We start from the raw sequence: 14,119 nt of genomic DNA, 5'->3' as shown, positions 1-14,119 counted from the left end.
ACGTTCTCTGGTTATTCTAGTAAAGACTAACTATGTGACTTGGCTGGTGGGCTTCCACAGGTGTTTGTGTGGGTTTCACAAGTAGGTGTCTTTCCCTTATTCTTGTTGAATACTCATTTGTTACATGTGAATTAAAATTCACTTGATATTCATGGAAATTTTTCTTCTTTTACAGGAGGAGCATCCGAAGTGTGATAGTGTCTTCTGCAATGTCCGCAGTAAGAACTTTTGCGGACATGCCTCGTGTAGGAGGCACGCGGCTTGTGCAGCCTCCAATGATGAACATCGTTACTGGGATCCGCAGGTATGTGCTGTATGTACTAACCTGCTATCAGAGGCTTTTGAATCCCCTAGGTCGGCGGAGTCAAGAGATGCAGCGAGGGAGAGGCTTCGCGTATGGGTAAGGGGTTTTCAGAAAAACACCACTGGACCTTATCTTCCTAACGAGAAGATGAGGGCATACCTTTTTCCCAAGGCTTCCCCTGATGCTGTTGTTCCCCAGCCTCGGCCGGAGATCCCTCTGATCCAGATTCCAGTGGAGGAGGATGTCGCTGACGCCTTGCAGGACATCCAGTTGGACGACAAGATGTCCGACTTGTCCGATCGTGCGGAGCAGGATCTCCTCGCAGAGGGCGAGGAGCAGGATCGAGATCCTATTGCCGTGGAGGAAGAGGTTCCCGTATCATCAGACGTGCCGGTTCAGGTCCCTGAACCTATCCCCTCTACCTCGTCCGCTCTTCCAGCAGAGCTTGGACAGGCTCTCTCTTCCATCGTTGGTATGATCCAACAGATGCAGAGGGAGAATAATCAGAAGGCCGCTACTTTGGAGCTCCAGATGCAGAAGATCACAGCATCACGTGGACCTCCAAAGAAGCTCAACGTTAAGGACCTTCCTCTGTGCTCGGATGCCAACCCGTGGAGATATGCCGAGCACATGCCGATGACGATTGGGAAGATCGTCATGTCGGAGAAACTGGGTTCAGTTCCCCTTGAGGAGGTGGAATTCTGGCCCAGTAGAGGGGCCTACCCGGACTGCTATGTCCGTTTGAAGAAGGAGCCGGCTTCGAAGGAGGAGACGGAACCAAAGGAGGTGATTATCCTGGATCACTCCAAGGCTCAAGCCACTTTGACAGCTGCTTTAAAGGAGAGGGGGTTCTCAAACTCAAAGGTTGCCGCCTTGAGTAAGAAGCACCCCTCCTTTGTATCCTCCCCGGCTAGGGCCTTCCCCTTTATGCAAAAGGGGTTTGCGGCCGTCATCAAGGCGGTTGAAGCTGGCAAGCCGTGCCCGTCTTTGGAGGAATGTAAACCTCTATCGCTGGCATTGCCAATGGATAATAAGGACTGGAAGGAGGTGCACCTTACTTTCTCGGTTGGGAAGTTGGACGCCGACATTGCAGGACAGCAGTTCGGCGAAAACCTTCCCAAGTTGTCGGAATTCCTTCTACGGAGGGAATTGGACACAAAGGAGCGCCTGGCAGCCTCGATGTCTCTCCAGACCAACATGGAGACGATGGCTAGCGACCCCAAGATGCCAGAGATGTTCATGGTTATGGCCAAAATCCATCTGGCCACAGTAACCAAGGACCTCTATTGCTTTGTTAAAGCAAGGAGAGCCTGTAGGGAGTTTGTGTTCGCCTCGGCCACAGTGAGGCACGAACCCAAGAGGCTAATTTCATCCAACATCTGGGGTAAAGATCTCTTTCCCAAGGACGTGGTCAAAGAGATCGTGGACAAGGCAGCCACTGAGAACCGCAATCTTCTCCTGAAGTGGGGCCTGTCCCTTAAGAGGAAGTCTTCTCCGGATGAGGGCCCTCAGCCGAAAGGAAAGGCGAAGAAGTCAAGGTTTTCCTCCCGTCCAGCCAAGTCCTTCAAACAGCAAAGACCACAGCAGCAACAGCCAGCTTTGCCTCCGGTTCCACAACTGGTAGCCCAGACCCCGACCACCTTCCAATGGGTTCCCCAAGCCATGTCATCAGCTTCCCCTGCATTCAATCCCGTGTTCGAGGGACAGTCGACCACGTTTCGTGCAAGGCCCAGAGGAGCAGCTAGAGGGTCATCAAGACGCCCCTCTAGGGGACGAGGATTCAGAGGTGGTCGCGGCCAGGGAGGCAAGACTGCAGGACAGTCAAAGTGAAGTGTCGCCGGTAGGTGGGAGACTTCAGTATTTCCGGGATCGCTGGACCTTCGATCCCTGGGCCCACAGCCTTCTCAAAAATGGACTGGGTTGGAGTTGGTACAGTACTCCGCCCCAGTGCCCTCAATTTTTCCAACACTCCACCCCCGTTTTGGAGGAGTACACCCAAGATCTGTTGGAGAAAAAGGTGATCAGGAGGGTAAAGTCCATCAAGTTCCAAGGGAGGCTGTTTTGTGTTCCCAAGAAAGACTCGGGGAAACTCAGAGTCATTCTGGACTTGTCACCACTCAACAAGTTCATAGTGAACCACAAGTTCAAGATGTTAACGTTACAACACATAAGGGCCTTACTGCCCAAGAGGGCATATACCGTCTCCATCGACTTGTCAGACGCATATTGGCACGTTCCAATAAGTCGTCGTCTCTCCCCCTACCTAGGATTCAAGCTACAACAAAAACTTTACGCTTTCAGGGCGATGCCCTTCGGACTAAACATAGCCCCAAGGATCTTTACGAAGCTTGCGAGCGCAGCTCTCAAACAGTTACGCCTAAAAGGGTTCCAGGTAGTAGCCTACCTGGACGATTGGTTGGTGTGGGCAGCATCCAGAGCAGAATGCTTGCAAGCTTCCCTACAAGTGATTCAGTTCCTGGAATATCTAGGCTTCATGATCAACAGAAAGAAGTCTCGTCTTTCTCCAGCTCAGAGGTTCCAGTGGTTGGGAATTCACTGGGATTTAGTGTCACACCGTCTTTCCATCCCGATGTCAAAGAGGAAGGAAATAGCAGGGTCTGTCAGGAGACTTCTAGGTTCCGAGAGGATATCAAGACGCGAACAAGAGAGGGTTTTGGGCTCTCTTCAGTTTGCATCAGTAACAGACCCTGTGCTAAGAGCACAGCTAAAAGATGCAGCGGGAGTATGGAGAACCTTTGCATCGAAAGAGCGAAGGGACTTGAAGAGACCGGTCCCACTTCGACTACGTTCTCTTCTCAGACCGTGGTCTCAAGCCAGTCGTCTAAAGAGGTCTCTACCTCTTCAGCCACCCCCCCCGTCAGTGACAATCCACACAGACGCCTCAAAGGTAGGGTGGGGGGGTCACTCCCATCGGAAAAAAGTGCAAGGAATCTGGTCCAAGCTATTTGGGACCTTTCACATAAACTTTCTAGAAGCTATGGCAGTACTTCTGACCCTGAAGAAAGTATCCCCACGTCACTCGATCCACGTAAGGTTGGTACTGGACAGCGAGGTGGTTGTGAAATGTCTGAATCGGCGGGGATCGAGATCCCCACCTCTCAACCAGGTGATGTTAGCCATATTCCGACTGGCGGAGAAGAAGAAGTGGCACCTGTCAGCAGTTCACCTTCAAGGAGTCCGGAATGTGACCGCGGACGCTCTATCCAGGGTAACACCGATAGAGACAGAATGGTCCCTAGACGCAGGATCATTCTCTTTCATCTTGAGACAAGTCCCAGAACTGCAGATAGACCTCTTCGCGACGAAGGACAACAAGAAGCTGCCGAAATATGTGTCCCCATATGTGGACCCCTCGGCAGAAGCAATAGATGCGATGTCCCTCGATTGGAACAGATGGTCCAGGATCTACCTGTTTCCCCCTCACAATCTGATGTTGAGGGTCCTCAACAAACTGAGATCCTTCAAGGGAGTAGCAGCAATAGTGGCCCACAAGTGGCCGAACAGTGTATGGTTCCCTCTGGCTCTGGAACTACGACTGAGGTTCCTACCACTCCCGGACCCAGTTCTGTCCCAGCAAGTCCAGAAGTCGACTGTCTTCGCTTCATTACAGAAAACCCGAACCCTGCAGCTCATGATTTTCTCTCCCTAGCGGTGAAGAAACGGTTCGGAATCTCGAAAGATAGTATCGACTTCCTGGAAGAATACAAGTGTAAGTCTACTAGGAGGCAGTACGAATCTGCATGGAAGAAATGGGTAGCCTTTGTCAAAGATAAGAACCCGCACGAGATCTCTACGGAGTTCTGCCTATCCTTCTTCATTCACCTCCACGGACAGGGGCTGGCGGCGAACACAATTTCTACATGTAAGTCAGCTCTAACAAGACCCATTCTATATGCCTTCCAGGTAGACCTCGCTAACGAAATGTTTAATAAGATCCCAAAGGCCTGTGCTAGGCTTAGACCATCAGCTCCTCCAAAGCCTATTTCATGGTCATTAGACAAAGTCCTTCATTTTGCCTCATTACTAGATAATGAGGAATGTGCGTTGAAGGACCTGACTCAAAAAGTGATCTTCCTTTTTGCCCTTGCTTCTGGGGCCAGAGTTAGTGAGATTGTGGCCCTCTCGAGAGAGGAGGGCCGAGTTCAGTTCCTGGATGGGGGAGAACTGAACCTGTTTCCGGACCCTACGTTTCTCGCTAAGAACGAGTTGCCCACCAACAGGTGGGGTCCCTGGAGAATCTGCCCTCTGAAAGAAGATGCATCTCTATGTCCCGTAGAATGCCTTAAGGTCTATCTTCGTAGAACTTCAGACTTCCATGGGGGCCAACTATTCAGAGGAGAAACATCGGGCTCGAATTTATCTTTAAATCAACTTAGGGCGAAAATTACATATTTTATTCGCAGAGCGGATCCTGACAGTTCACCCGCAGGTCATGATCCGAGGAAAGTTGCTTCATCTTTAAACTTCTTTAACTTTATGGATTTTGAACACCTTCGTTCATACACTGGCTGGAAGTCTTCCAGGGTATTCTTTCGCCACTATGCTAAGCAAGTGGAGCAGCTAAAGAGGTCTGTGGTAGCAGTTGGTTGCGTCGTTAACCCTGCTGTTTAACTCTGCGAGGAACAGCGGAATCATTTGGGACTTGGATTCTTGGGTGAATAGTTAGTTATATATGTTGATATAACTGGTAGTGTAGGCTCTGAGAGCCCACAGTGACTGTTCCAACGTGATGGTGATGGTAACACAAGTACAGACAGGTGTGCCAAGCGTTTGCCAACGCTATTGTCAGCGAAGTAGTAACATGGACGTTAAGTTTGATACCGGGGTATGTGTAAGTGACACATATGTTTTCTTTCAGATAATCATTCATCCATGCACTACAGTACTTGTGAAAATTGTTGGTCATCCACCTAGCATATGTACATATTTATGGTGACCATGTCTATTTATTGTTTCTCAATAAACTTGTTCTCGGGAACCTTGCGTCTCCTTCACCTATATTTTTGATTTCATATTGTTTTTTGAGCATTTAGCCTATGTATATTAATCGGGGATATCTATAATAGCCTATTCCTTAATGCAAAGCCTGGATTATACTGGTTTATACTTTCCTTAGCAATAAGGACTCCACCCCTTTCTGAGGATGGTGGTAGCAGCAAGTTTAATCCTACGCAGATATAACCTTTTGTCTATTTTTACTTCGACCAGGGTGCTGGTCGGGACTTTTTCTTTTGGATACGGTAGTCCCGTAAGACTTCGCTTCATATAGAGTGAGACCACTATATGGTACTGGCTGGCGAGTGATTCATACATAGGTATATGTACTCTTATTTCGTTTCTAGAGTCTAGTAGGACTCCTCCCTGTAGGGGGCAGGAAGCACTCTCATGGCTTATGATTAGTGAAAAGATGTATAACGGTAACATCTTAGGTCTGTCAGTCGAGTTGACTAAGAAACATTCTTGAGGAGTACGGCACGTATTGAGAATCCACAGATACAGTAATGCTCTGGTATACTTCCATCAGGACGACATGGCTTGAGCCCAAAAAACGGATTTTGAGCGAAGCGAAAAATCTATTTTTGGGTAAGATAGCCATGTCGTCCTGATGGACCCGCCCTGCTCCTTTTCAAAATAGATAAGAGTGAAAAGGATAGTAGGACCCCTCCCTACATACAGTATCTGTAGCACCTCGTGTATCGCTACAAGGAATACAGATGGCGCCGTGAGCGGCGCAGGGCACGCTTTCGAAACGGGGAGGAGGGATGCCTTATGAACGGCTCCCCCCTTTCTTATCGTTTTCGTTTTCTTGCCATTTTACCCCTACGAAGTGTTAACTCTATTCGGGGTATAGATTGCTATGAGGCGTGTCAAGAATACGTCCACTGATATTTACGATATCCCTAAGGTCTTTTTTAGGGATACTCGCTCCAGGAGTTAGAATTCTGGGTACCTGAAGGTAAATTCTCTGGGAATATCGCCGTAGTTGTAATATACCCTAGGAAGCTGCCTTTAAGGAACTTCCATCAGGACGACATGGCTATCTTACCCAAAAATAGATTTTTCGCTTCGCTCAAAATCCGTTTTATACTTTTATTACTCTTTTCAATTTCTTTTCAGGTGTCCGTAATGACTTGTGGAGATTCACATCCCCTCGAATAAGTGAAAGCATTTTGGCGAGCATATTTACAGATACCCTCAGTTTGATGGTTACTCGATATGCACAGGTAATCAATTTGGTATTGTATGGCTGTTTGACAACATATTATATAAAGAGGAACTTCTGAAGTTGAACTCCATTCATTCTGGAAGGTCACTTGAGCATCACCCTAATTATAAAAACGATAGTCCTAGTTATTTGTATGTGCGCATATTATAGAAAAGTCAGTGATAGTTGATTGTTAAAATGCTCCTTAAATTGAAAAATAAATACAAAAATGCTTCAGTAAAGCATATGATATCCTAGGAACCAAGAAAATGAAATACTGTAAGGATATACAGTCAGAAAATATTGATAAAATATGACCAAGATGGTTACAGTATCTCGAAACAGTATAAAAAATCTACGGAAACTTCACATTTTGAGTTTGACATACGTCCAGATTGAGTTACAACCCGTTTCTTGGTCCCTATCTTGGTCGTAAGTCGTCGACTACCTGTCTGTGGTTTCAGTACCTTGCTAGAGGGGTAGGAATTATAAGGAAAGAAAGGAAGAATTTTATCAGTTTTAGGGTAGACATTGACAATTCAGCCAGCTTTGAGAAAAAACCAATATGAATGCCAGGGGAAGTTCATAGAAATAAGTAATCTTTTTTATTGAATTTTTTTTTTTTTAATATTTGTATGTAGTTGCTTCTGCTTCTGGCTTCTGGCATATTATGAACTCTTTTTTATTGCATTGGTTCTCTGTTTTAATATGACTGTCACTCTTTTAGCTATATTGTTCCTTAATGGCCTTCTGGTTTTTCAGTGTTGTGCAGTACTGTACAGATTTTTTATTTTGTCATACTATTTTGTTTTGATATATTGTATCAGACAAGCAAACACCACCTACTTGGAAATTATATTTTTCTCAGTTTATCTGGTTTCTCTTAATGTATATTTGACTTGCCATTACTGCTAAGCTTCTTAAGCCTCAGAAAATAGAAATAAAGATTTTGCAGGTTTGCACTAGAAGACAGGTACGCACTTGAACCGAGGCTAGAGTGCTGTAACTACCTTTTGTTTAGGTTGCTTAATGATGCTGGCGAAACAATACTAATGCAAGCTGTACAAGTTCTTTCTTGTTATTTGAGATGTGGAAATTCATGATGTCTGGGTTGAAAATTGTTAAACATCTATGTTCTTTTTTCTATTTAAAAGTGATCAAGGTTCCACTGTACTTTGGATAAAGTTTTCATTATTTTTTGTTGCTTAATAATTTAATTGAAATTGAATAAGTATGTCTCTGGATGTTACTGTAAGTAGCAATATTGTTTTGTCAAGACAAAACTAAGTGAATTTACTCTTTATTTGATTATTATTGCAGTATTTGGTTTTATATTTATGGCACTTTTAGTATTTAACCATTCTATAAGACTATTGAAAGTTTTAGAATGTCAATTGGTATGGTATTTTTTTCTGTAAGGTTTCAAATGAATGTTGTCTTTAGTTCATCACAGCTAAAAGTTCAAGTTAGCTTTAATTATCAAAGTTTTTGTAGCATGTGTTTTCCTGTATGTATGTATGTATGTATATATAACATGCATGAGCCAAGGTAATATATAGCAAGTAGGGCAAAGTGGTTCAAGTTTATTCAAGTTGGTGTCTTGAAGAAAATTTGAAAATAGTGAAAACAATGTCATATGCTATTCAAGGGAAGACAATTGAAAGATTTTGAAAATTTACCTTTTCTTATCCAAGGGAAATAGTTATAATAAGTTAAAATATGGTCATATCAGGGCCAACTATCTAATAATAATACCAATTACCTGTACCTAAAATCGAAAGAGGGTCTTCCCCTCTCTTTTATTCTTCTCCTGTACTTTCTCTTCTCCCTATTTCCTTAATCTTTCCCATACTGAGTACCTGCCTTTGAGCTATTAACTGGATTGTATACAGGGGTACTCTTCCTTTCTCCATATTCCCCACTTCCCTATTCTTATTATTATTATTATTATGGTCATATCCCTTCTAATGGGAGATGATTGAAAAATAGTGAAAATAAGTCTTGGTCATTTCAAAATAATATCTTTAAGAGCTACTGGTCTTGAAATTACAAAATTTGTTTTAAAAGATCTTTAGTAGATATAGATGAAAGTTTCTATCATCCGTGACCTTATTCAGTGTAGGGTTTCATCAATGGTTTTCATGGACTGCCAATGGAAGAGCCCTTATTCACACAGAAGTGGAGGCCTTCATAACCAAACAAAACCAATAATTGTTCAAAGTTATTTTGCATTGGAATACTTTTCCAAATACCTATTAGATTCAGTTTGTTAAATTAATAAGTAGCCAACCTCATAGAATGAAAACCCATCTTTGTTAAAATCATGGCCCCAAGGATCATGGTATAGCCACAATATGGGTTCAAAATTTTGCTTAGTAATATATAGAAAAAATGGTATTACTTGCTTTACTGTTTGAGAGAGTCTGTCATAATGGTGGGTTTTAGTGCATCATTTATAGTTTGTTATGTTATTTTGTTGATTTAGTATTGGTTTAGCTATATGTAAGTTAAATGCTTGTGCTCTCAGATTTTTACTCCTACCATAAATTTATATTTTTATTTTTATTTTTTTACTGGGTACATTTTAATTTATTTAATGTTCTTTTAAGCATTGACTTGTTGATATCTCAGTTGACCACCTCATTTATCTATGCTAAAAGATTAGGCAACCTTTTGTGTAAACTAAAAACTTTAATGTATAGCTAGAATTATTTTTCTTTTCAGATTGAACAAAGTGATGTTCGAATGTCACAGTATTCTGCAGACATTGTGGCTATACTAACAATTATTGCTGCTACTCTTCCATCTCTTATTGCATCTCCAGCAATGTTTTTCTCAGTTCGAATTCACGAATCTGTAGCTTTGCCCATTCACAGACGAGCAGAATTGCTTATCAAGATTGCTGCCTTAAAATGTGCACCTATTGAAACTATAGCAAGGGTAAGTTTTTAATTATTAAAATAACCTAAAGCCTATTGATTTATACAGTCTTTTTGGTAGAGAACTCTCTTTACATTCATGCCCAACCCTCTAGTTTATACTACTTCCTTAACTGCCCCCAACACTTTGCATCCTTCCTTCACTCCCTGACGTACATCTGCTACCACACCACCATTTGCTGCAACAACAGACCCCAAGGGTTTAAACTGATCCACCTCCTCAAGTAACTCTCCATTCAACATGACATTCAACCTCACACCACCTTCCCTTCTCGTACATCTCATAACCTTACTCTTACCCACATTAACTCTCAACTTCCTTCTCTCACACACCCTTCCAAAATCTGTCACTAATCAGCCAAGCTTCTCTTCCACGTCTGCAACCAGTACAGTATCATCCGCAAACAACAACTGATTTACCTCCCATTCATGGTCATTCTCATCTACCAGTTTCAATGCTCGTCCAAGCACTCGAGCATTCACCTCTCTCACTACTCCATCAACATACAAGTTAAACAACCACGGCGACATCACACATCCCTGTCTCAGCTCCACTCTCACCAGAAACCAATCGCTCACTTCATTTCCTATCCTAACGCATGCTTTACTACCTTTGTAGAAACTTTTCACTGCTTGCAACAACCTTCTACCAACTCTATATAACCTCATCACATTCCACATTGCTTCCCTATCAACTCTATCATACGCTCTCTCCAGATCCATAAACGCAACATACACCTCCTTACCTTTTGCTAAATATTTCTTGCATATCTGCCTAACTGTAAAAATCAGATTCATACAACCCCTACCTCTTCCAAAACCACTCTGTACTTCTAGGATTTCATTCTTTGTTTTATCCTTAATCCTATTAATCAGTACTCTACCATACACTTTTCCCACAGTACTCTACCATACACTTTTCCCACCACACTCAACAAACTAATACCCCTTGAATTATAACACTCATGCACATCTCCCTTACCCTTATATAGTGGTACAATACATGCACAAACCCAATCTACTGGTACCATTGACAACACAAAACACATATTAAACAATCTCACCAACCATTCAAGTACAGTCACACCCCCTTCCTTCAACATCTCAGCTCTCACACCATCCATACCAGATGCTTTTCCTACTCTCGTTTCATCTAGTGCTCTCCTCACTTCCTCTCTTGTAATCTCGCTCTCATTCACATCTCCCATCTTCGGCACCTCAACACCTGCAACAGCAATTATATCTGCCTCCCTATTATCTTCAACATTCAGTAAACTTTCAAAATATTCTGCCCACCTTCTCCTTGCCTCCTCTCCTTTTAACAACCTTCCGTTTCCATCTTTCACTGTCTCTTCAATTCTTGAACCAGCCTTCCTTACTCTCTTCACTTCTTTCCAAAACTTATTCTCTTCATATGAATGACCCAATCCCTGACCCCACCTCAGGTCAGCTGCTACCCCCGGTTTTATTAGCTCTTCAACCCTCACTAGCTCCCTTTTACATCCACCTACTCTCTTCCCCCACTCTTTTGCTACAACTAATTTTCCTTCCACCAAAAAATGATCAGACATACCGTTAGCCACACCCCTAAACATGTGCACGTCTTTCAATCTTCCAAACATTCTTTTAGTTATCAACACATAATCCATTAACGCCCTTTCTACCACTCTTCCATTTGCCACTCTTACCCATGTATATTTGTTTTTATCTTTCTTTTTGAAAAAGCCAGAACTTATCACCATCTCTTGCTCAACACACATATCTACCAGTCTCTCACCACTCTCATTTTCACCTGGTACGCCATACTTCCCAATGACACCTTCTACCTCTCCAGCGCCCACTCTAATATTTAAGTCACCCATGACAACTACATAATTCCTTCTACCCAGTCCTTCTACACATCTAGTTAATTCATTCCAGAACTCATTCCGCTCTTCTTCACTTTTCTCACAACCTGGCCCATACGCACTGACAAACACCCAACATTCCCTACCCAACCTAACCCTTACCCATATTAACCTAGACGATATCTCCTTCCATTCCACTACTTTATCTGTCATCCATTCACTTAGCAATAAATAAATATATATATATATATATATATATATATATATATATATATATATATATATATATATATATATATATATATATATGTGTGTGTGTGTTTGTATAAGATATCTAGTTAAGTGAGGGGCAAAACCAGAATTCAAAAAAGTAAAATGTGATTGGAAGAAAGGTGACTCAAAGGAAGAAGAAAGTGTGACGGGCCGAGAGAGGCTGTGACTCCAAAGGCAAGATAAAAGCAACTGAGTCACAGCCTCTCTCGACCCGTCACATTGGTGACCCTGTTGTAACCCGAACACCCGTACCGAGACTGGCTGTGACTCAGTTCCTTTCATCTTGCCTTTTGAGTCACAGCCTCTCTCGGCTCGTCACAAAAGAGTCTTTACCTATTTCTGCAGTATAGCATAGAGTAGACAGTGTTTCTCCAAGGGGTTATGGTATGTGAATAAGAGTTCTTGGTATCCTTGGCATGGCATGTGCATTATCTATAGTATAAACCTCTGGATTTCAGTCTCGCAGCTACACTGTTTGTGATATTTTAAGAAGGGGACAAATTGTAGGGATCATGTTTGGCAGGGAGAAATTAAGGGAAGGTTGGTAAGAGGGAGATGTGAGACATGTACTTTGCATCATCCGCAATATAAGAATTGATATCAGTCTCTGTCTTTACTTGGTTAGGCCTTATTTTGTCCATTTTCTTGTTTCTCAGAGTGATAGGGAGAAAACAGCTGCAGAAGAATAATGATTACATTTATCAGGAGTCTTTGTTGATGCGTTGAGTGACTTTTTTTTTTTTCAATAATTACAAGATGTAAAAAATCAGTGTCCAGCAATAGTTTTTTTGGGGGCAAGATGCATCACAGTTTGTACTGCTCAGCTTCTCAATGATTTTTGTAAAGAATAATAAAAAGACTACTACTGTACCACATACTAATCTCGAGTATAATAAGTTGCCTCCTTTGCCACATCTTTGATGATCCATATGTTAATTAACCATCTTAGTAAAAAGAGAAAAAGTAAATATATTCTTGTAGAACTCGTTTGGTGGGAGATTTTTTTTCCTTTGTGGATTAAAACACATGAGCAAAATAGGTACAAACAAAGGTTCTTAGGTATGATCCTGACTTGCCTGTCGAAGCCGAACTTATGAAACATTTTCCAGAATCTCCCTTAGGATGACAGTGTGGTGTGTTTGGAAGAGTCAGTCTCTTAATTCTATTATTCCCTTCATCAAGTCTAATACAACAATTGGTTGTGTTTTAGTGGTTTATAATATGATGAATTTATTTCAATAAATTCTTCATAGTTCAGTGCGTTACTTAAGGGTCTTAGTAGTGTTTCTTTGGCTCTTGGCTGCATTTGATTAATATCCTTTTACAGTGCTTTACCTCAGATGCCTCTTCCTTTCTGTCCAGTTTTTTTATAGTACAGTACTTCATAGTTTACCCCTCCCATTACACTTAATCATTAAATGACCACACAGGCTCAAGCATAGGGCTTTATAGCCCAGATTCATAAATCTGTGAATTTTTGGATATATAATGACTCTGAAAACAGTATTGCAGATTACCATCTGACCTTGCCATTGTTGCCAGCTTATTACTTACTTATCTAAGCTAATGAAATTATGAGCCCAAAAGTAATTTTTTTACTGAGTTTCACTTCTAGAATATGATGGATGATACATGCAAAAAGTTTGCTATTTTTAAGGTGTCAATTTTATTTTTTACATTATTTATTAAATTCAGTCTTATATAGGATATGTACATCATAATATCATATGTAACAGGGAAAATGTAAAATATATGTATGTATCATATACACAAAAGGTGAAATGCCGTCAAAGAAATAGTAACCGCATGCAGAGGTATACAAGTGTTGAATATACAGTACTAGTTTTTATGATAGTGTAAACTTTGGTTTGCAACTGTTAATGTAAATTTTATTTTGGTTTTGTATAGAAAAGGATTAGAAATTTTAATGTTCCATTCTTTTTTCTGTTTCTTCTAGGTATTCCACAAAGGTTTCGATAATGCAGTGAAACGAACGGGTTATCCTGAGTCTAGAACAAGCATTGAATCGACTCCTAATTGGTTGAGTTTCTTGAATCCCATTCTCTTTCCTAAAGGAAAGTCTTCTTTGAGATACGTTGGAGATAATGCTGCAGTGTATCTTACGTTGCTCACAGCAGCAAGTAGGCCACAGCCCCAGTTTTCATTGCTTGTTAGGGTAAGTGTTGGTTATAACATTTTCCCCTTGAGAACAACTTTTTCTCATTAAAATAGTACTGTGAAGCCATATATTCACTGTCTGGTTGATGTGTTAAATTTACTGTGAAGTATGTTTTTGTACAGCTGTAACTTTCGTTAACTATGCCAACATCATTTTAATGTTTCAAGGTACTGTACTTCTGAAATAATTACCTGCCAGCTATATTTTAGTTTGTTTAGAATCTATTTGCAGGATAGAAAATAAAAGCAAGGTTCTGAGTTATATCCTGATTCAGTTAATTTATTGAGCACAAGAAGAAAGTTTCTGTACTAATCATCAACTCCTGTATTAATGGAAAGGCTTATTTTAAGA

The 14,119-nt window shown here is 41.6% G+C and overlaps 1 protein-coding gene across 1 annotated transcript in view; it reads left to right on the top strand.

Annotated features, from left to right (window-relative positions):
• Positions 1 to 14,119, top strand: part of LOC137621559 (uncharacterized protein KIAA0825 homolog) — a 132,483-nt gene that overhangs the window by 26,275 nt on the left and 92,089 nt on the right. Inside the window, exons 4-6 of the mRNA XM_068351952.1 lie at positions 6,443 to 6,549; positions 9,255 to 9,470; positions 13,547 to 13,765. Of these exons, the coding sequence (XP_068208053.1) occupies positions 6,443 to 6,549; positions 9,255 to 9,470; positions 13,547 to 13,765 (542 nt within the window). The remainder of the gene's footprint in view (positions 1 to 6,442; positions 6,550 to 9,254; positions 9,471 to 13,546; positions 13,766 to 14,119) is intronic.

Source organism: Palaemon carinicauda, chromosome 28 (assembly GCF_036898095.1).
Source record: "Palaemon carinicauda isolate YSFRI2023 chromosome 28, ASM3689809v2, whole genome shotgun sequence".
Lineage (NCBI taxonomy): Eukaryota > Metazoa > Arthropoda > Malacostraca > Decapoda > Palaemonidae > Palaemon > Palaemon carinicauda.
Note: the sequence above shows the minus strand (reverse complement) of the source record. Positions and strands in the feature narration are given on the sequence as shown.